Source organism: Hemitrygon akajei, chromosome 24 (assembly GCF_048418815.1).
Source record: "Hemitrygon akajei chromosome 24, sHemAka1.3, whole genome shotgun sequence".
Classification (NCBI taxonomy): domain Eukaryota; kingdom Metazoa; phylum Chordata; class Chondrichthyes; order Myliobatiformes; family Dasyatidae; genus Hemitrygon; species Hemitrygon akajei.
In genome coordinates, this window is record NC_133147.1 from 6,140,671 (window position 1) to 6,161,986 (window position 21,316).

At 54.0% G+C, this 21,316-nt stretch overlaps 1 protein-coding gene across 2 annotated transcripts in view; it reads left to right on the forward strand.

Moving 5' to 3' along the window:
* Positions 1-21,316, forward strand: part of LOC140715830 (fibulin-1-like) — a 52,530-nt gene that overhangs the window by 13,055 nt on the left and 18,159 nt on the right. The window contains exons 4-10 of one of the 2 annotated variants that reach the window (XM_073028262.1): positions 1,659-1,770; positions 2,658-2,787; positions 3,317-3,515; positions 4,576-4,644; positions 4,898-4,999; positions 8,970-9,110; positions 20,424-20,567. In XM_073028262.1, coding sequence (XP_072884363.1) covers positions 1,659-1,770; positions 2,658-2,787; positions 3,317-3,515; positions 4,576-4,644; positions 4,898-4,999; positions 8,970-9,110; positions 20,424-20,567 — 897 coding nt within the window. Of the gene's footprint in view, positions 1-1,658; positions 1,771-2,657; positions 2,788-3,316; positions 3,516-4,575; positions 4,645-4,860; positions 5,000-8,969; positions 9,111-20,423; positions 20,568-21,316 lie in introns of both variants that reach the window. The other variant, XM_073028263.1, reaches the window with a different exon arrangement.

Consider the following 21,316-nt stretch of genomic DNA (forward strand, 5'->3'; position numbering starts at 1 on the left):
ACTAATTGAGAACTTATCAAACTCCGCTTTAAATATACCCAGTGACCTTGTCCTCCACGGCCGTCAGCGGGCAATGAATTCCACAGATTCACCACCCTCTGGCTAAAGAAATTCCTCCTCATCTCTGTTTCAAAGGGACATCCTTCTATTCTGAGGCAGTGCCCTCTGATCCTAGACTCCCAACTATAGGAAGCCTCCTCTACTCTTTCTAAGTCTTTTGCTATTCAATTGGTTTCAATGCGATCTCCCTCCTCATTCTTCTAAACTACAGCAAGTACAGTCTCTCAACTCGTACAGCACAGAACACGTCCCGTTCGCACCAAATAAGATTCCCATCTGAGCTTGTCCCTTTAACATAAACGTACGGCGCAGGAACAGGCCATTCGGCCCACAATGTACGTGCTAGGAACCCTGCTAACTTAGCCAAATCTGTTCTGCCTGCGCACGATGGTCCTCCGCCCGGTCATGGTCAGCTATGGATGTTGTGTCCCAGTTGTCTACGAGGTACACAAGCCAGGGCAGGGCGGTACAGAGAGCAAGCTATTGCCCGTGTAGCGGGCTCCCCCTCTCCGCGCTTCCAAAGGAACGGCAGAGGCCAATACAGTTCGGCACCAGCGGCGTCGCGGGAGTTGCCCGTCAGCGTTGAAGAGTATTAGAGGCTCCAGCTCTGGATTTTCCCCTCGGGGTTTACTCCCTGAACATTCCCCGTGAGTGGGTATAGCGGCAAGGTGGCGGAGGTTTGAGATCAGAGTTTTCTTCCATGAGCTGCCAACCACGGCTGACGAGCCCCATCTGCCCGGTGACGGGTTTTAAGGCGCCACTAACCAGCCTTTGCCCCTTCTCCTGCCAGTAGAAACTGTTCTGCTGAGCCACACGTGAAGGCCAGGGGCTGGAGGGTTGTCAGAGGCTGTTTGAGACGTACGCCATTTACTAGGTAGTGGGACCTTGTCCCCATTACCACCCCCGGCTATAACAACCTTAAGGAACCCAGATCTCTCCCTCCACTTGATCCCCACCTATATGGTGTCGAGAGGACCAGACACAAAAGCAAGGATTTAATGCTGAGGCTGTATAAGGTACTGGCGAGGCCTCACTTGGAGTATTGTGAGCAGCTTTGGGCCCCTTACTCAAGACAGGATGTGCCGACTTTGGAGAGGGTTCCGAGGAGGTTCAGGGGAATGAGTCATACTCGCAGGAATTCGGAAGAATGAGGGAGAATCTCATTGAAAGTCTCCTATGGATGTCTCCTATGGCGGGGGAGTCCAGGACCGGAGGGCACGGCCTCAGGACGTTCATTTAGAACGGAGTTGAGGAGGAATTTCTTCAGTCAGTGAGTGGTGAATCTGTTGCCACAGGTCATTGTGTGTGTACAAAATGGAGACTGATGGGCCCTTAATTAGCCAGGGCGTGAAAGATTACAGGGAGAGGGCAGAAGAATAGGGCTGAGAGGCAAATGGATCGGCGATGGTGAAGCAGACTCGATGGGTCGAATGGTCTAATTCTGCTCCGGTATCTGCCTCTACCGCTGCCTCTGGGCTTGTTCCAGGCTGCCACCGCTTTCCGATTGGAATTCACACTCACTCCCCGTACGTACTCCGAAGCTCACAGTGAAACGGGTCGTTTGCGATCCAAGCTTTCCTGTACCCTCCTCTCCTCAGCCGGACTCCCGGAGTCCCTCGCCTCCTGCTGTACCGCCGGACGGCGCCGGGCCTCCGCAGACGGGAAGTGCCCCAGGGAGTCGGCCCCCCCGGCGGATTCGGAGCTCTGCAGGTAATTCCTTCGCTTCACTGGTGCTGTCAGAATGTGTGTGCGTGCGGCTACACATCCGTGTGTAGGTCCACCTGCGCATCCCTGCTTGTAGTTGTCAGTCCAGTGTTTAAGAATGTGTACGTGTCCCCTTGGAACTCAGTGCTTGTTTATTTGTCGGCTGTGTGTACGTGAGCGTGTCTGCGCGCCTCTCTGAATCTGTGAATATCTGAGTATTTTCCTGTAAGACCCTTGGTCTTGGCACGGGGATCTGCGTTTCCGTGGGAGTCTTGAGTGTGTGTGTCGGCGAGAATGTGTGTATCTGAGTGTGAAAAAGTGTCTGGGCGAGAATGTGTGTGTCTGAGTGTATGGGCGAGAATGTGTGTCTGAGTGTATGGGCGAGAATGTGTGTGTGTGTGTGTGTGTGTGTGTGTCTGAGTGTCTGGGCGAGAATGTGTGTGTCTGAGTGTGAGAATGTGTGTGTGTGTGTCTGAGTGTATGGGCGAGAATGTGTGTGTGTGTCTGAGTGTCTGGGTGAGAATGTGTGTGTGTGTGTGTGTGTGTGTGTCTGAGTGTGTGTGTGTGTGAGAATGTGTGTGTCTCAGTGTGTGTGTGAGGATCTGTGTGTCTAAGTGTGTGTGATTGTGTATCTGCATTTACGTCTAATAGCGGGTAATGTAGGTGTGTGACAGTGTAACGTCTGAGTGTGAAATCTGCGCGTAAGTGTGATGTCAGTCTCGATGTATGCGAGAATATAATTTCAGAGCGCATAAGCCTGAGTGTGCCATTCGCTTGTCTGAGTGTGTCCTTGTGAGTGCGCTCTGTGAGTGTGTGCTCGTGTCCGGGTCTGTGTTGCCTCTCCCCTCTGTACTGGACGTGTTTCTGCTCCGGACTGTGGGTCACCCACCCAGGGAGCTGCAGGAGCTGTGCTGTCTGTCGGCGCTCGACGAGGCCAGGTGCCGGGCGGGCGTGGAGGCGGCGCAGAGCGGGGACCGCTGTCTCCGGGATGAGACAGGAGGCTGCGGATCAGATTCCTTTAAGGTGAGCCCCCTTCCCCGCACCTCGCCCCAGCTCCAGTGCCCACGGCGGGGGGCGGGGGGAGGTGATCAGGGCTGTGGTCCCGACCAGTACTGCACAGGCTGGGGTTCAGTCAGGGTACAGTGCCGATAAAAAGTATTTCCCCACCCCCAGAAATTTTCATGTTTTATTGTTTACAACATTGAGTCACAGTGGATTTAATTTGGCTTTATTTGACACTGATCAACAGAAAAAGGCTGAAAACAAATTTCTACAAAGTGATCTAAATTAATTACAAATACAAAACACAAGATTGACCCCTCTGTCGCCCCCTCCCTCCTTTCCCTCTTCCCTCCCTCCTCATCTCTCCCCTCTTCCTCCCTTCCTCCGACCTCTCATTTCCTGTTTCTTCCCCCTCCCTCTACCTCCAGTCTACCCCTCAACCCTCCCCCTCACTCCCTCTCTCCCTGCCCTGGGCTGGGCCTGGAAAGCAAAGGGTATAGAGGTGGGACGAGGCATGTCTGGCCACTCAGCCCATCTCTCCCCCTCCTAGCGCTGCTGCAAGTGCTGCTGGCTTGGCCTGCATTCGGCCTCTCGCGGTCTGCCCTGCGACTGGCCCCATCGGCTCGGAGCCGCCTGTTCGCAGGCCGCCTCTGCCTGCTGCCGCCGTCGGGCCGACCCACGCCCGGACAGGCCCTCCTCGACCGGGAACCGCCGGGAGGCAAGGTGGCCGCAGGAGGAAGTGTCAGAAGGTGAGTGAGGGGGTGAGGGGAGAGGGCGGGGCCCGTCCTGGAGGTAGGCAGGACAAGAAGGTACGCGGGAAGGGGACAGGGTTGTGTGACCCAGACATCACAGTACAGACCCTTCGGCCCACAATGTTGTACTGACCCTTTTACCTACTCTAAGACTAATCCAATCCTTCCCTCCCAATAACCCACCATTTTTCTATCATCCAGGTTCTTAAGAGTCTTTAAAATGTCCCTAAAGTATCTGCCTCTATCACCACCCCTGGCAGGGTGTTCTACACACCCACCACTCTGTGTGAAATCACATCCCCTCTATACTTTCCTCCAATCACCTTAAAAATATGCCCTCTTGTATTAACCCTTTCGTTCCACTCTTACCATCTTGTACATCTCTATCAAGTTACCTTTCATCATCCTCCTTTCCAAAGTGAAAAGACCAAGCTCGCTCAACCTCTCCTCATAAGACGAGCTCTCTAATCCAGGCGGCATCCTGGTAAATCTCTGCCCCCTCTCTAAATCTTCCTCAATCTTCCCATAATGAATCGACCAGAACTGAACACAGTCCAAGTGTGGTCTGACCAGGGTTTTACAGAGCTGCAACATTACCTCTCAGCTCTTGAACTCAATCCCCCGATTAATGAAGGCCAACACACCCTATACCCCTTGTCCACCCTATCAGACTCCCCCACACTAGGGGAAAATGTAGTGACCAACCATTCACCTTTGCCCCTTTTGATCTTATACATCCCAGTGCAGTTCCCCCAGCCCCATCTTCACTCCAGGGAAATCAGTCCCAGTCTGCCCTCCGAACTCAAACCGTCCGGTCTGAGCATGGGGTCACCTGAACCTCTTTGGCCAGACTCCCACCATTCCCTGGGCGAAATCCCCTCCCTCTCAGCCCGTTAGTGAGCCCTCGTGTGTCTCAGGCTGAGTGGGCGCGGCAGCCAGAATCGAGAGGAGATATCTTCCCCCACCCCCTACCCCATCAGGAGGGGGTGGAGCCCAGGGCCATCGTCTCGGCCGTGATATGGTTGTGTGCCAGTGACTGAATCTCTCTCCCTGGCAGAGCCGGGCAGAGGAGGAGGGGAGAGAGGACAAGGGAGTCTGCCACCAGGGGAGGAAGATGTCTGTGCAGGTAAGGTCAGCTCGTCCCCCAATCCCACCCCTTCCCCGTTGCCCCTCCTGTGGTAACCCTCCATTTGCCCCATCCCTCTGCCTGCCCTCCCTCCCTCTTCGCCCCCTCCTCGCTGTCTATCGGGAATTGAAGGGCCTCCTCGGAACGTGAAAGCAGGGATTTTCCTGGGTTGGGGGCTTGTCTCAGGCAATCGGAATCCATTCCCCCTCCTCCCAGGGTCGCACATTTTTAATGACTGATGTCGTGTTCCCAGGGCAGACTCGCTGCTCCCAGATCTGCTCTCCGTTCGGACATTCCCACGTGTGTACCTGCTTGCCGGGATATCAGCTGCTGACAGACGGAACGTCCTGTGAAGGTAATGCACGCCCCCCCCCCCAAAGCCCCCACCGTCCTCTTCCCACAACGTGATAAACTTTCACCATTCCGAAATTTGGGAGGCACGGGATCCAGGGCAACTTGGATTCGGGATTCAGGACTACACCACTAGGTTCAGGAATGGAAATGCTGAGGCTTTACAGGACACTGGTCAGACCGCAGTCAGAGTTTCGGGCCTCCTATCCACGAGGAGACGAGCTGGCATTGGAGAGGGTCCAGGGAATCGCAGGAATGAAAGGGTTAATTAACAAAGGAGGAGAGTTTGATGCCTCTGTGTCTGTGCTCGCTGGTTTTTGAGGAATTGGAGGTGTGCATCTCATTGAAACCTACCAAATATTGAAATGCCTAGATAGAGCAGATGTGGAGAGAGTCTAGAGGGGGAGTCCAGGACCAGAGGGCACAGCCTCAGAATAGAAGGATGTCCCTTGAGAACAGAGATGAGGAGGAGTTTCTTTAGCCGGAGGGTGGTGAATCTGTGGAATTCATTGCCACAGACGGCCGTGGAGGCCGAGTCATTGGGTATTTTTAAAGCAGAGGTTGATAGGTTCTTGATTAGTCGGGGTATCAAAGGGTACGGGGAGAAGGCAGGAGAATGGCGTTGAGAGGGATAGTAAATGGCACAAAGTCGATGGGTTGAATGGCCTGGTTCTGCTCCAATGCCCTTATGGCTCCTGAATGAGTGTGGATAACTTCACTCATCCCAACACTAAACTGATTTCTTTTTTTTTTGTTATTTATTTTTTTATTGAAGTTCATCATCAAACAAACATTTCCATAAGATGTGTTTCAGACATTGTACCTATATATCATATAATCATATATATCACAAATCTCCACAAAGTACTTATCTGAGGTATATACTCATAGAAAAGAGTGGAAAGAAAAAACAAGCAAAAGGAAAGAACTATGTACAAGTAGGGAGTGATTTTTTTTTTTTACAACAGATTCATTGATTTGTGAGAATAAAATCAGGCCTATGAGACATTATGTAGTTAAACCATTTTTCTCAGTATGAGTCAAGTTGTTCCAAAATGAGTAAAATTCTCTTATGCTTGATTGGATTTAATAGCCCATTGACATTAAAAGTAACAAATTTTACCTTGTCCTTAGCCATCTGTATTTATCTGTCAATGTATCATTGAAATTAGAATAAAACTTAATCGATCTACTCCCTGAACAAATAAGAACCAAGAAACGCAAATAACAACAAAAATGGCAACGAACGTGTGATTCCAAGGCTGAGGTCTCTAGTAGATGACCCTGCGTTGAGCTAGAGGAAATGTCTAGCTGTGGGGGATAACCCCTCCTACTTGTGAGTTGAGGGCCCCCATTGCAGTATTCATAAAAATCAGTGAACAAATCCATTACACAGAAAAGATTTCCCTGTGTACTCCTTATATACTTATATATATATTATATATATACACACATATATGTACACACATATATATATACATATATATCTCATTTTGATGGGGAAAAAGGAGTAAGTGAGCGAATGAAGAATAACAACTAAATAATATAAAATCCACATTATAATACGTATTCCTCAAGATAGGTATATCACCATATACTTTTGCTGCCATTTAGCTTCTCAACATTTTTAAAGTTAGCCAAACCTTATGGCTCTTCTGAAGGGGGTGAGGACTGTCTTTGGGAAACTCCCGGTCTCTTCCTGATATATTTCTCTCGGCCTCCTCCCGTCTCCTGCCTTCTCGATTCTCGCACTATTTCCCAAGCGGAGCGGGATCATTCCTCAGCCAGGCTTTCCCTCATTTTGGTGACGCTGACGGGCAACCCTCTGGCCTTCATGTCTGTAGTCGCCTCTTCCACCGTCTGGTACAACAGCATCCCGTTGTCATAAAACACTCGAAGTTTAGCAGGGTACGGAGTTTGAAATCTAATCTTGTTTTGCTTTAGTACTCGCTTTACTTCAGAGTATTCTTTGCGTTTCTGCAGGACCGTGGGGGGTGGGGGGGTTATCTTTGTCGAAATATATTAATTTATCGTCGTAAAACACTCTCTTCTTACTCCAGGCCCTTTGTAGAATCTCCGCCTTGGTGCTGTACCGCAGGAATTTAATTATTATTGAGCGTGGCTTTCTATCCTGGGTAGGTTTTGGGACTAACGCGCGGTGGTCTCTTTCAACTTCCAGCTCCATAGCCTGGGGCAGATCCAGCGCGTCCCGCAGTAACTTTCCGACAAACTCTGTCATAGACTCCGCTCCTTTGGGAATGTTGTAGATTCTGATATTTTTCTGCCGTGATCTTCCCTCCAGATCAGGCAGTTTACCTTCTTGGTGATGTATGATTTTGATTGTCTTGCTCAGTATCCGTTCCACGTTTTGAATGCGATCTTCCACCTTCTCAATGTGAGTCTCTGCCACCGCTATTTTTTGATTAACGCTGGTGAGCTCTGCCTTAATGTCACAGAGCTGCTGCTTTATATCTTTCTGGACCTCCATTATTTCTTTCAGGATTTCGAAGATACTCGCCGCTTCGTCTGAACGAGGCCCAGTAGCCGCCTCGCTAACACGCGGTCGGGTCGGAGAGCTGCTCGCTGCACTCCTCTCGGACGCAGGCTCTGCAGTGTTGCTTATTTTCCATTGCTTTTCCCCATTCTTGCCCCTCTTTTCAGTTCAAATATTTTTCGAAAAATATTATATTTGATGGGATAATGGGGCTTAATGCGCGTTTTTCAGGAGGAGCTAGTGACTTAAGCTGCCATGACGTCACCGGAACCTCACTGAACTGATTTCACAACCTATGGACTCGCTTTGAAGGACTCGACAACCCCTCTTCTCCGTGTTAATCATTTCTTTATTGCATTTGCACAGTTCGCCGTCTTTAGGGCATTGGTTCTTTGTGCTCTCAAATGCATTGGAATCTATTACATTTCTTTGTTCCACTGTGAATTCCTGCAAGAAAATGAATCTCAAGGTAGTGTGTATTGAAATAGATGTATTTTGATAACAAACCTGCTTGGAACTTTGTACTTTTGAAGGAGTGTATTCTGCCTGGAGGTGGGTGGCCACTGGTATTCAACAGGGATCTGTTCTGGAACCCCTGCTCTTTGTGATTTTTATAAATGACTTGAATGATGGAGGTGGAAGGGTGGGTTAATAAGTTTGCAGATGACACGAAGGTAGGTGGGTGGGGCTGTGGACTGTGTGGAAGGCTGTTGTAGGACACAGACTGAAAGCAGAGCTGGGCTGAGCAGTGGCAGATGCAGTTCAACCCGGGAAAGTGTCAGGTGATTCACTTTGGAAGGGTGAATTTGAAGGCGGATACAGGGTTAATGACAGCAGTGTGGAGGAACAGAGGGATCCTGGGGTCCACGTCCATCGAACCCCAAAGTCAAGAAAGTGGTTAAGAAGGCGTACGGTGTGTTGGCCTTCATTAATCAGGGGATTGATTCCAGGAGCTGTGAGGTAACGTTGCAGCTGTATAAAACCCTGGTCAGACCACACTTGGAGTATTGTGTTCGGTTCTGGTCGCCTCATTATGGGAAGGATGAAGAAGCTTTAGAGAGGGTGCAGAGGAGATGTAACAGCCTGCTGCTTGGATTAGAGAGCTTGTCTTACAGGTTGAATGAGTTAGGACTTTTCTCCTTGAAGTGAGAGGTGGCTTGATAGGGGTGTACAAGGTCATAAAAGGCATGGCTAGAATACATCGCCAGCAGCTTTATCCCAGGGTGGAAATGGTTAATGCGAGGGGGCACCACTTTAAGGTGATTGGAGGGAAGTATGAGGGGGTGGATGTCAGAGGTCTGAGTGTGGTGGGGTGTGGAATGTGCTGCCTGGGGACACGATGACACGTTTTACTGCTTGTTACAATGTCCGTGTGAAAATAATGCTCTTCTTTCCTCTGAATCTTTAATACCCCTTCCCTACCACTCTTCCCCGTCTCTCCCCTCCTCTCCTGCATCCACACCTCTCCCCCCATTCCCAGATGTGGACGAGTGTGCCTCAGAGGCTCACAACTGCTCCGGACAAGATAGGTGCGTCAATCTCGAAGGATCGTTCCGCTGTGTACAGAGAGCAGGGTCCTGCAAGGACGGCTTCTCGATGAGTCAACAGGGGACCTGTGTCGGTAAGGATCACAGCAGAGCCCAGAAATTGCATCTGCCGCTGGGTCAAACAGAAATCACAAAGGATCATGAGAAAAAATGTTCACTGTACAGATCACCTCCCCGAGAGAGAGGGACAGAGAGACCCCGGTCAGTGTACAGATCACCTCCCCTCCCCCTACCTCCCCGAGAGAGAGGGACAGAGAGACCCCGGTCAGTGTACAGATCACCTCCCCTCCCCCTACCTCCCCGAGAGAGAGGGACAGAGTGACCCCGGTCAGTGTACAGATCTCCCCCTGAGAGACACCAGTCAGTGTACAGATCACCTCCTCTCCCCCTACCTCCCCGAGAGAGAGGGACAGAGTGACCCCGGTCAGTGTACAGATCACCTTCTCTCCCCCTACCTCCCCGAGAGAGAGGGACAGAGAGAACCCGGTCAGTGTACAGATCACCTCCTCTCCCCCTACCTCCCCAAGAGAGAGGGACAGAGAGACCCCGGTCAGTGTACAGATCTCCCCCTGAGAGACACAAGTCAGTTACAGATCACCTCCTCTCCCCCTACCTCCCCGAGAGAGAGGGACAGAGTGACCCCGGTCAGTGTACAGATCTCCCCCTGAGAGAGAGGGACAGAGAGACCCCGGTCAGTGTACAGATCTCCCCGAGGGAGAGGGACTGAGAGACACCGGTCAGTGTACAGATCTCCCCCTGAGAGAGGGACAGAGAGACACCGGTCAGTGTACAGATCACCTCCCCTCCCCCTACCTCCCCGAGAGAGAGGGACAGAGAGACACCGGTCAGTGTACAGATCACCTCCCCTCCCCCTAACTCCCCGAGAGAGAGGGGCAGACTGACCCCGGTCAGTGTACAGATCTCCCCCTGAGAGAGAGGGACAGAGAGACCCCGGTCAGTGTACAGATCTCCCCCTGAGAGACACCAGTCAGTGTACAGATCACCACCTCTCCCCCTACCTCCCCGAGAGAGAGGGACAGAGTGACCCCGGTCAGTGTACAGATCTCCCCCTGAGAGAGAGGGACAGAGAGACCCCGGTCAGTGTACAGATCTCCCCCTGAGGGAGAGGGACTGAGAGACACCGGTCAGTGTACAGATCTCCCCCTGAGAGAGAGGGACAGAGAGACACCGGTCAGTGTACAGATCACCTCCCCTCCCCCTACCTCCCCGAGAGAGAGGGGCAGAGTGACCCCGGTCAGTGTACAGATCCCCCCTGCGAGAGAGGGACAGAGAGACACCGGTCAGTGTACAGATCACCTCCCCTCCCCCTACCTCCCCGAGAGAGAGGGGCAGAGTGACCCCGGTCAGTGTACAGATCTCCCCCTGAGAGAGAGGGACAGAGAGACCCCGGTCAGTGTACAGATCACCTCCTCTCCCCCTACCTCCCCGAGAGAGAGGGACAGAGAGACCCCAGTCAGTGTACAGATCTCCCCCTGAGAGACACCAGTCAGTGTACAGATCACCTCCTCGCCCCCTACCTCCCCGAGAGAGAGGGACAGAGTGACCCCGGTCAGTGTACAGATCTCCCCCTGAGAGAGAGGGACAGAGAGACCCCGGTCAGTGTACAGATCTCCCCGAGGGAGAGGGACTGAGAGACACCGGTCAGTGTACAGATCTCCCCCTGAGAGAGGGACAGAGAGACACCGGTCAGTGTACAGATCACCTCCCCTCCCCCTACCTCCCCGAGAGAGAGGGACAGAGAGACACCGGTCAGTGTACAGATCACCTCCCCTCCCCCTAACTCCCCGAGAGAGAGGGGCAGACTGACCCCCGGTCAGTGTACAGATCTCCCCCTGAGAGAGAGGGACAGAGAGACCCCGGTCAGTGTACAGATCTCCCCCTGAGAGACACCAGTCAGTGTACAGATCACCACCTCTCCCCCTACCTCCCCGAGAGAGAGGGACAGAGTGACCCCGGTCAGTGTACAGATCTCCCCCTGAGAGAGAGGGACAGAGAGACCCCGGTCAGTGTACAGATCTCCCCCTGAGGGAGAGGGACTGAGAGACACCGGTCAGTGTACAGATCTCCCCCTGAGAGAGAGGGACAGAGAGACACCGGTCAGTGTACAGATCACCTCCCCTCCCCCTACCTCCCCGAGAGAGAGGGGCAGAGTGACCCCGGTCAGTGTACAGATCCCCCCTGCGAGAGAGGGACAGAGAGACACCGGTCAGTGTACAGATCACCTCCCCTCCCCCTACCTCCCCGAGAGAGAGGGGCAGAGTGACCCCGGTCAGTGTACAGATCTCCCCCTGAGAGAGAGGGACAGAGAGACCCCGGTCAGTGTACAGATCACCTCCTCTCCCCCTACCTCCCCGAGAGAGAGGGACAGAGAGACCCCAGTCAGTGTACAGATCTCCCCCTGAGAGACACCAGTCAGTGTACAGATCACCTCCTCGCCCCCTACCTCCCCGAGAGAGAGGGACAGAGTGACCCCGGTCAGTGTACAGATCTCCCCCTGAGAGAGAGGGACAGAGAGACCCCGGTCAGTGTACAGATCTCCCCCTGAGGGAGAGGGACTGAGAGACACCGGTCAGTGTACAGATCTCCCCCTGAGAGAGAGGGACAGAGAGACCCCGGTCAGTGTACAGATCTCCCCCTGAGAGAGAGGGACAGAGAGACCCCGGTCAGTGTACAGATCACCTCCTCTCCCCCTACCTCCCCGAGAGAGAGGGACAGAGAGACCCCGGTCAGTGTACAGATCTCCCCCTGAGAGACACCAGTCAGTGTACAGATCACCTCCTCTCCCCCTACCTCCCCGAGAGAGAGGGACAGAGTGACCCCGGTCAGTGTACAGATCTCCCCCTGAGAGAGAGGGACAGAGAGACACCGGTCAGTGTACAGATCACCTCCCCTCCCCCTACCTCCCCGAGAGAGAGGGACAGAGAGACACCAGTCAGTGTACAGATCACCTCCCCTCCCCCTACCTCCCCGAGAGAGAGGGGCAGAGTGACCCCGGTCAGTGTACAGATCTCCCCCTGAGGGATAGGGACTGAGAGACACCGGTCAGTGTACAGATCACCCCCTGAGAGAGAGGGACAGAGAGACCCCGGTCAGTGTACAGATCACCTCCTCTCCCCCTACCTCCCCGAGAGAGAGGGACAGAGAGACCCCGGTCAGTGTACAGATCTCCCCCTGAGAGAGAGGGACTGAGTGACACCGGTCAGTGTACAGATCACCTCCTCTCCCCCTACCTCCCCGAGGGAGAGGGACAGAGAGACCCCGGTCAGTGTACAGATCTCCCCCTGAGAGAGAGGGACTGAGAGACACCGGTCAGTGTACAGATCTCCCCCCTGAGAGAGAGGGACAGAGAGACCCCGGTCATCGTACAGATCTCCCCCTGAGAGAGAGGGACTGAGTGACACCGGTCAGTGTACAGATCACCTCCTCTCCCCCTACCTCCCAGAGGGAGAGGGACAGAGAGACCCCGGTCAGTGTACAGATCACCTCCTCTCCCCCTACCTCCCCGAGAGAGAGGGACAGAGAGACCCCGGTCAGTGTACAGATCTCCCCCTGAGAGAGAGGGACTGAGAGACACCGGTCAGTGTACAGATCTCCCCCCTGAGAGAGAGGGACAGAGAGACCCCAGTCAGTGTACAGATCTCCCCCCTGAGAGAGAGGGACAGAGAGACCCCGGTCAGTGTACAGATCTCCCCCTGAGAGAGAGGGACTGAGTGACACCGGTCAGTGTACAGATCACCTCCTCTCTCCCTACCTCCCCGAGAGAGAGGGACTGAGAGACACCGGTCAGTGTACAGATCACCCCCCTGAGAGAGAGGGACAGAGAGACCCCGGTCAGTGTACAGATCACCTCTTCTCCCCCTACCTCCCCGAGAGAGAGGGACAGAGAGACGCCGGTCAGTGTACAGATCTCCCCCTGAGAGAGAGGGACTGAGAGACACCGGTCAGTGTACAGATCTCCCCCCTGAGAGAGAGGGACAGAGAGACCCCGGTCAGTGTACAGATCTCCCCCTGAGAGAGAGGGACTGAGAGACACCGGTCAGTGTACAGATCTCCCCCCTGAGAGAGAGGGACAGTGAGACCCCGGTCAGTGTACAGATCTCCCCCTGAGAGAGAGGGACTGAGAGACACCGGTCAGTGTACAGATCACCTCCTCTCCCCCTACCTCCCCGAGAGAGAGGGACAGAGAGACCCCGGTCAGTGTACAGATCTCCCCCTGAGAGAGAGGGACTGAGAGATACCGGTCAGTGTACAGATCTACCCCTGAGAGAGAGGGACTGAGAGACACCGGTCAGTGTACAGATCTGCCCCTCAGAGAGAGGGACAGAGAGACCCCGGTCAGTGTACAGATCTCCCCCTGAGAGGGAGGGACTGAGAGACACCAGTCAGTGTACAGATCTCCCCCTGAGAGAGAGGGACTGAGAGACACCGGTCAGTGTACAGATCTCCCCCTGAGAGGGAGGGACTGAGAGACACCGGTCAGTGTACAGATCTCCCTCTGAGAGAGAGGGACTGAGAGACACCGGTCAGTGTACAGATCTCCCCCTGAGAGAGAGGGATTGAGAGACACCAGTCAGTGTACAGATCTCCCCTGAGAGAGAGGGACTGAGATACACCGGTTAGGGTACAGATCTCCCCCTGAGAGAGAGGGACTGAGAGACACTGGTCAGTGTACAGATCTCCCCTGAGAGAGAGGGACTGAGAGACACTGGTCAGTGTACAGATCTCCCCCTGAGAGAGAGGGACTGAGATACACCGGTTAGGGTACAGATCTCCCCCTGAGAGAGAGGGACTGAGAGACACTGGTCAGTGTACAGATCTCCCCTGAGAGAGAGGGACTGAGAGACACTGGTCAGTGTACAGATCTCCCCCTGAGAGGGAGGGACTGAGAGACACCGGTCAGTGTACTGATCTCCTCCTGAGAGAGAGGGACTGAGAGACACCGGTCAGTGTACAGATCTCCCCCTGAGAGAGAGGGACTGAGAGACACCGGTCAGTGTACAGATCTCCCCCCTGAGAGAGAGGGACAGAGAGACCCCGGTCATCGTACAGATCTCCCCCTGAGAGAGAGGGACTGAGTGACACCGGTCAGTGTACAGATCACCTCCTCTCCCCCTACCTCCCAGAGGGAGAGGGACAGAGAGACCCCGGTCAGTGTACAGATCACCTCCTCTCCCCCTACCTCCCCGAGAGAGAGGGACAGAGAGACCCCGGTCAGTGTACAGATCTCCCCCTGAGAGACACCAGTCAGTGTACAGATCACCACCTCTCCCCCTACCTCCCCGAGAGAGAGGGACAGAGTGACCCCGGTCAGTGTACAGATCTCCCCCTGAGAGAGAGGGACAGAGAGACCCCGGTCAGTGTACAGATCTCCCCCTGAGGGAGAGGGACTGAGAGACACCGGTCAGTGTACAGATCTCCCCCTGAGAGAGAGGGACAGAGAGACACCGGTCAGTGTACAGATCTCCCCCTGAGAGAGAGGGACTGAGATACACCGGTTAGGGTACAGATCTCCCCCTGAGAGAGAGGGACTGAGAGACACTGGTCAGTGTACAGATCTCCCCTGAGAGAGAGGGACTGAGAGACACTGGTCAGTGTACAGATCTCCCCCTGAGAGGGAGGGACTGAGAGACACCGGTCAGTGTACAGATCTCCCCCCTGAGAGAGAGGGACAGAGAGACCCCGGTCATCGTACAGATCTCCCCCTGAGAGAGAGGGACTGAGTGACACCGGTCAGTGTACAGATCACCTCCTCTCCCCCTACCTCCCAGAGGGAGAGGGACAGAGAGACCCCGGTCAGTGTACAGATCACCTCCTCTCCCCCTACCTCCCCGAGAGAGAGGGACAGAGAGACCCCGGTCAGTGTACAGATCTCCCCCTGAGAGACACCAGTCAGTGTACAGATCACCACCTCTCCCCCTACCTCCCCGAGAGAGAGGGACAGAGTGACCCCGGTCAGTGTACAGATCTCCCCCTGAGAGAGAGGGACAGAGAGACCCCGGTCAGTGTACAGATCTCCCCCTGAGGGAGAGGGACTGAGAGACACCGGTCAGTGTACAGATCTCCCCCTGAGAGAGAGGGACAGAGAGACACCGGTCAGTGTACAGATCACCTCCCCTCCCCCTACCTCCCCGAGAGAGAGGGGCAGAGTGACCCCGGTCAGTGTACAGATCCCCCCTGCGAGAGAGGGACAGAGAGACACCGGTCAGTGTACAGATCACCTCCCCTCCCCCTACCTCCCCGAGAGAGAGGGGCAGAGTGACCCCGGTCAGTGTACAGATCTCCCCCTGAGAGAGAGGGACAGAGAGACCCCGGTCAGTGTACAGATCACCTCCTCTCCCCCTACCTCCCCGAGAGAGAGGGACAGAGAGACCCCAGTCAGTGTACAGATCTCCCCCTGAGAGACACCAGTCAGTGTACAGATCACCTCCTCGCCCCCTACCTCCCCGAGAGAGAGGGACAGAGTGACCCCGGTCAGTGTACAGATCTCCCCCTGAGAGAGAGGGACAGAGAGACCCCGGTCAGTGTACAGATCTCCCCCTGAGGGAGAGGGACTGAGAGACACCGGTCAGTGTACAGATCTCCCCCTGAGAGAGAGGGACAGAGAGACCCCGGTCAGTGTACAGATCTCCCCCTGAGAGAGAGGGACAGAGAGACCCCGGTCAGTGTACAGATCACCTCCTCTCCCCCTACCTCCCCGAGAGAGAGGGACAGAGAGACCCCGGTCAGTGTACAGATCTCCCCCTGAGAGACACCAGTCAGTGTACAGATCACCTCCTCTCCCCCTACCTCCCCGAGAGAGAGGGACAGAGTGACCCCGGTCAGTGTACAGATCTCCCCCTGAGAGAGAGGGACAGAGAGACACCGGTCAGTGTACAGATCACCTCCCCTCCCCCTACCTCCCCGAGAGAGAGGGACAGAGAGACACCAGTCAGTGTACAGATCACCTCCCCTCCCCCTACCTCCCCGAGAGAGAGGGGCAGAGTGACCCCGGTCAGTGTACAGATCTCCCCCTGAGGGATAGGGACTGAGAGACACCGGTCAGTGTACAGATCACCCCCTGAGAGAGAGGGACAGAGAGACCCCGGTCAGTGTACAGATCACCTCCTCTCCCCCTACCTCCCCGAGAGAGAGGGACAGAGAGACCCCGGTCAGTGTACAGATCTCCCCCTGAGAGAGAGGGACTGAGTGACACCGGTCAGTGTACAGATCACCTCCTCTCCCCCTACCTCCCCGAGGGAGAGGGACAGAGAGACCCCGGTCAGTGTACAGATCTCCCCCTGAGAGAGAGGGACTGAGAGACACCGGTCAGTGTACAGATCTCCCCCCTGAGAGAGAGGGACAGAGAGACCCCGGTCATCGTACAGATCTCCCCCTGAGAGAGAGGGACTGAGTGACACCGGTCAGTGTACAGATCACCTCCTCTCCCCCTACCTCCCAGAGGGAGAGGGACAGAGAGACCCCGGTCAGTGTACAGATCACCCCCCTGAGAGAGAGGGACAGAGAGACCCCGGTCAGTGTACAGATCACCTCTTCTCCCCCTACCTCCCCGAGAGAGAGGGACAGAGAGACGCCGGTCAGTGTACAGATCTCCCCCTGAGAGAGAGGGACTGAGAGACACCGGTCAGTGTACAGATCTCCCCCCTGAGAGAGAGGGACAGAGAGACCCCGGTCAGTGTACAGATCTCCCCCTGAGAGAGAGGGACTGAGAGACACCGGTCAGTGTACAGATCTCCCCCCTGAGAGAGAGGGACAGAGAGACCCCGGTCAGTGTACAGATCTCCCCCTGAGAGAGAGGGACTGAGAGACACCGGTCAGTGTACAGATCACCTCCTCTCCCCCTACCTCCCCGAGAGAGAGGGACAGAGAGACCCCGGTCAGTGTACAGATCTCCCCCTGAGAGAGAGGGACTGAGAGATACCGGTCAGTGTACAGATCTACCCCTGAGAGAGAGGGACTGAGAGACACCGGTCAGTGTACAGATCTGCCCCTCAGAGAGAGGGACAGAGAGACCCCGGTCAGTGTACAGATCTCCCCCTGAGAGGGAGGGACTGAGAGACACCAGTCAGTGTACAGATCTCCCCCTGAGAGAGAGGGACTGAGAGACACCGGTCAGTGTACAGATCTCCCCCTGAGAGGGAGGGACTGAGAGACACCGGTCAGTGTACAGATCTCCCTCTGAGAGAGAGGGACTGAGAGACACCGGTCAGTGTACAGATCTCCCCCTGAGAGAGAGGGATTGAGAGACACCAGTCAGTGTACAGATCTCCCCTGAGAGAGAGGGACTGAGATACACCGGTTAGGGTACAGATCTCCCCCTGAGAGAGAGGGACTGAGAGACACTGGTCAGTGTACAGATCTCCCCTGAGAGAGAGGGACTGAGAGACACTGGTCAGTGTACAGATCTCCCCCTGAGAGAGAGGGACTGAGATACACCGGTTAGGGTACAGATCTCCCCCTGAGAGAGAGGGACTGAGAGACACTGGTCAGTGTACAGATCTCCCCTGAGAGAGAGGGACTGAGAGACACTGGTCAGTGTACAGATCTCCCCCTGAGAGGGAGGGACTGAGAGACACCGGTCAGTGTACTGATCTCCTCCTGAGAGAGAGGGACTGAGAGACACCGGTCAGTGTACAGATCTCCCCCTGAGAGAGAGGGACTGAGAGACACCGGTCAGTGTACAGATCTCCCCCTGACAGAGAGAGGGACTGAGAGACACCGGTCAGTGTACAGATCTCCCCCAGAGAGAGAGGGACTGAGAGACACCGGTCAGTGTAGAGAGAGAGGGACCGATAGACACCGGTCAGTGTACAGATCTCTCTCTGAGAGAGAGGGACTGAGAGACACCGGTCAGTATGGAGATCTCCCCCAGAGAGAGAGGGACTGAGTGATCCCGGTCAGTCTACAGATCATCCCCTGAGAGAGAGGGACTAAGAGACACCGGTCAGTGTACAGATCTCCCAGAGGGACTGAGAGACACCGGTCAGTGTACAGATCTCCCTCAGAGAGAGAGGGACTGAGAGACACCGGTCAGTGTACAAATCTCCCCCTGAGAGAGAGGGACTGAGAGACAGTGTAGAGATATCCCCTGAGAGAAAGAAATTGAGGGACAGGGGTCAGTGTACAGATATCCCCTGCGAGAAAGCAATTGAGGGACAGGGGTCAGGGCAGACCTGGCTGTCTGAGACCTTCTGGGAAATAATTTTATTGAGTGTAACTCCAGCCAAAGCTTCATTTTTTTTGTGCAGCTGTATCAAGTTGAATGAATCTTCTCGGGTCAGCTCCCAAGGGGCAGGTTACAGGCTGGTCATTCAGGGGGTTTATACATAGAATAACAGATTCCCAGGAATGGGCTACAGGCTAGGATCTAATCCAGGGGTTCAGGTGGTTTAAATATAGAATAACAAATCCCCGGGAGTGGGTTACAGACTGGGATGTAATCCAGGTAGTTTATTTATAGAATAACAGATCCTTGGTGTGGGCTAAGGGCTGGGATGTAATCCAGGGGGTTTATATATAGAATAACAGATCCCTGGTGTGGGCTAAGGGCTGGGAACGAATCCGGGGGTTTATTTATAGAATAACAGATCCCTGGTGTGGGCTAATGGCTGGGATCGAATCCAGGGGCTTATTTATAGAATAACAGATCCCTGGTGTGGGCTAAGGGCTGGGATCTAATCCAGGGGGTTATTTATAGAATAACAGATCCCTGGTGTGGACTAAGGGCTGGGATCGAATCCAGGGGTTTATTTATAGAATAACAGATCCATGGTGTGGGCTAAGGGCTGGGATCAAATCCAGGAAGTTTATATATAGAATAACAGATCCCTGGTGTGGGCTAAGGGATGGGATCGAATCCAGGGGTTTATTTATAGAATAACAGATCCTTGGTGTGGGCTAAGGGCTGGGATCAAATCCAGGAAGTTTATATATAGAATAACAGATCCCTGGTGTGGGCTAAGGGATGGGATCGAATCCAGGGGTTTATTTATAGAATAACAGATCCCTGGCTAAGGGCTGGGATCGAATCCAGGGGGTTTATTTATAGAATAACAGATCCCTGGTGTGGGCTAAGGGATGGGATCGAATCCAGGGGTTTATTTATAGAGTAACAGATCCCTGGTGTGGGCTAATGGCTGGGATCTAATCCAGGGGGTTACTTATAGAATAACAGATCCATGGTGTGGGCTAATGGCTGGGATCAAATCCAGGAAGTTTATATATAGAATAACAGATCCCTGGTGTGGGCTAAGGGCTGGGATCAAATCCAGGAAGTTTATATATAGAATAACAGATCCCTGGTGTGGGCTAAGGGATGGGATCGAATCCAGGGGTTTATTTATAGAATAACAGATCCCTGGCTAAGGGCTGGGATCGAATCCAGGGGGTTTATTTATAGAATAACAGATCCCTGGTGTGGGCTAAGGGATGGGATCGAATCCAGGGTTTATTTATAGAGTAACAGATCCCTGGTGTGGGCTAATGGCTGGGATCTAATCCAGGGGGTTACTTATAGAATAACAGATCCATGGTGTGGGCTAATGGCTGGGATCTAATCTAGGGGTTTATTTATAGAATAACAGATCCCTGGTGTGGGCTAATGGCTGGGATCGAATCCAGGGGGTTATTTATAGAATAACAGATCCCTGGTGTGGGCTAAGGGATGGGATCGAATCCAGGGGTTTATTTATAGAGTAACAGATCCCTGGTGTGGGCTAATGGCTGGGATCTAATCCAGGGGGTTACTTATAGAATAACAGATCCATGGTGTGGGCTAATGGCTGGGATCTAATCTAGGGGTTTATTTATAGAATAACAGATCCCTGGTGTGGGCTAATGGCTGGGATCGAATCCAGGGGGTTATTTATAGAATAACAGATCCCTGGTGTGGGCTAAGGGCTGGGATCGAATCCAGGGGTTTATTTATAGAATAACAGATCCCTGGTGTGGACGAAGGGCTGGGATGTAATCCAGGGGTTTATTTATAGAATAACAGATCCCTGGTGTGGGCTAAGGGCTGGGATCTAATCCAGGGGGTTTATATATAGAATAACAGATCCCTGGTGTGGACTAAGGGCTGGGATCGAATCCAGGGGTTTATTTATAGAGTAACAGATCCCTGGCTAAGGGCTGGGATCGAATCCAGGGGGTTTATATATAGAATAACAGATCCCTGGTGTGGACTAAGGGCTGGGATCGAATCCAGGGGGTTTATATATAGAATAACCGATCCCTGGTGTGGACTAAGGGCTGGGATCGAATCCAGGGGGTTTATATATAGAATAACAGATCCCTGGTGTGGACTAAGGGCTGGGATCGAGTCTCAGAGTTGGGCCCTCACTGATGTTGGTGAGTTTGCTCTCTGACAGACACGAATGAGTGTGCGTCCCCTTACCGGCCGTGCCCGCTGGGGCGTAGCTGCTACAACACTATCGGCTCCTACTCCTGCCTCCGGATGCCCATCAGCTGCAGCGTCGGTTACCGGGCCAATGAGGACAACGCTCGCTGTGTGGGTGAGCCCCCACCGTCTGCCCTGACCCCCACCCCCCAACGGCCCGTGGGTGGGGTAGATCCCTCCCTCTGATGCTGGTCAGGCGGTCCTATCGATGCAATCGCATCCAACAGGAGGGGCGATGAGGGAGGAGGGGTGGCGAGGAGTGGAGTTGAAGGAGGAATGGAGGTGAGGAGGGAGTGGTGGTCACAGGGAGGGAGGGGCTGTGAGGAGAGTGGTCCATAAAGACCATAAGACATAGGAGCAGATTTAGGCCATTTGGCCCATCGAGCCTGCTCCGTCATTCAATCATGGCTGATCTTTCTCCCCTCCGCAGCCCCACTCCCCGGCCTTCTCCCCGTTACCTTTGATGCCGTGTCCGATCAAGAACCTGTCAAGCTCTGCCGTAAATACACCCAACGACCCAGCCTCCACGGCTGCCTGTGGTAACAAATTCATCACCCTCTGGCTAAAGAAATTTTCCTACGTCTCCATTTTAAATGGACACCCCTCTATCCTGAGGTGTGCCCTCTTGCCCTAGACTCCCCCCCACCCCCATGGGAAACATCCTTCCCACATCTACTGGTCACAGAGAGGGAGGGGCGGCAATGAGGGAGTGGTAATAGGGAGGGAGGGGTGATGAGGAGGGAATGGTGGCGAGGAGGGGCATTGAGGGATGAGGGGCAGAGAGAGGAGGGAGTGCTTTGGAAGGAGCGAGGGAGGGTCAGTGATAGGAGAGGGGCGTGAAGGAGGAGTGAAGTGGAGGGTGGG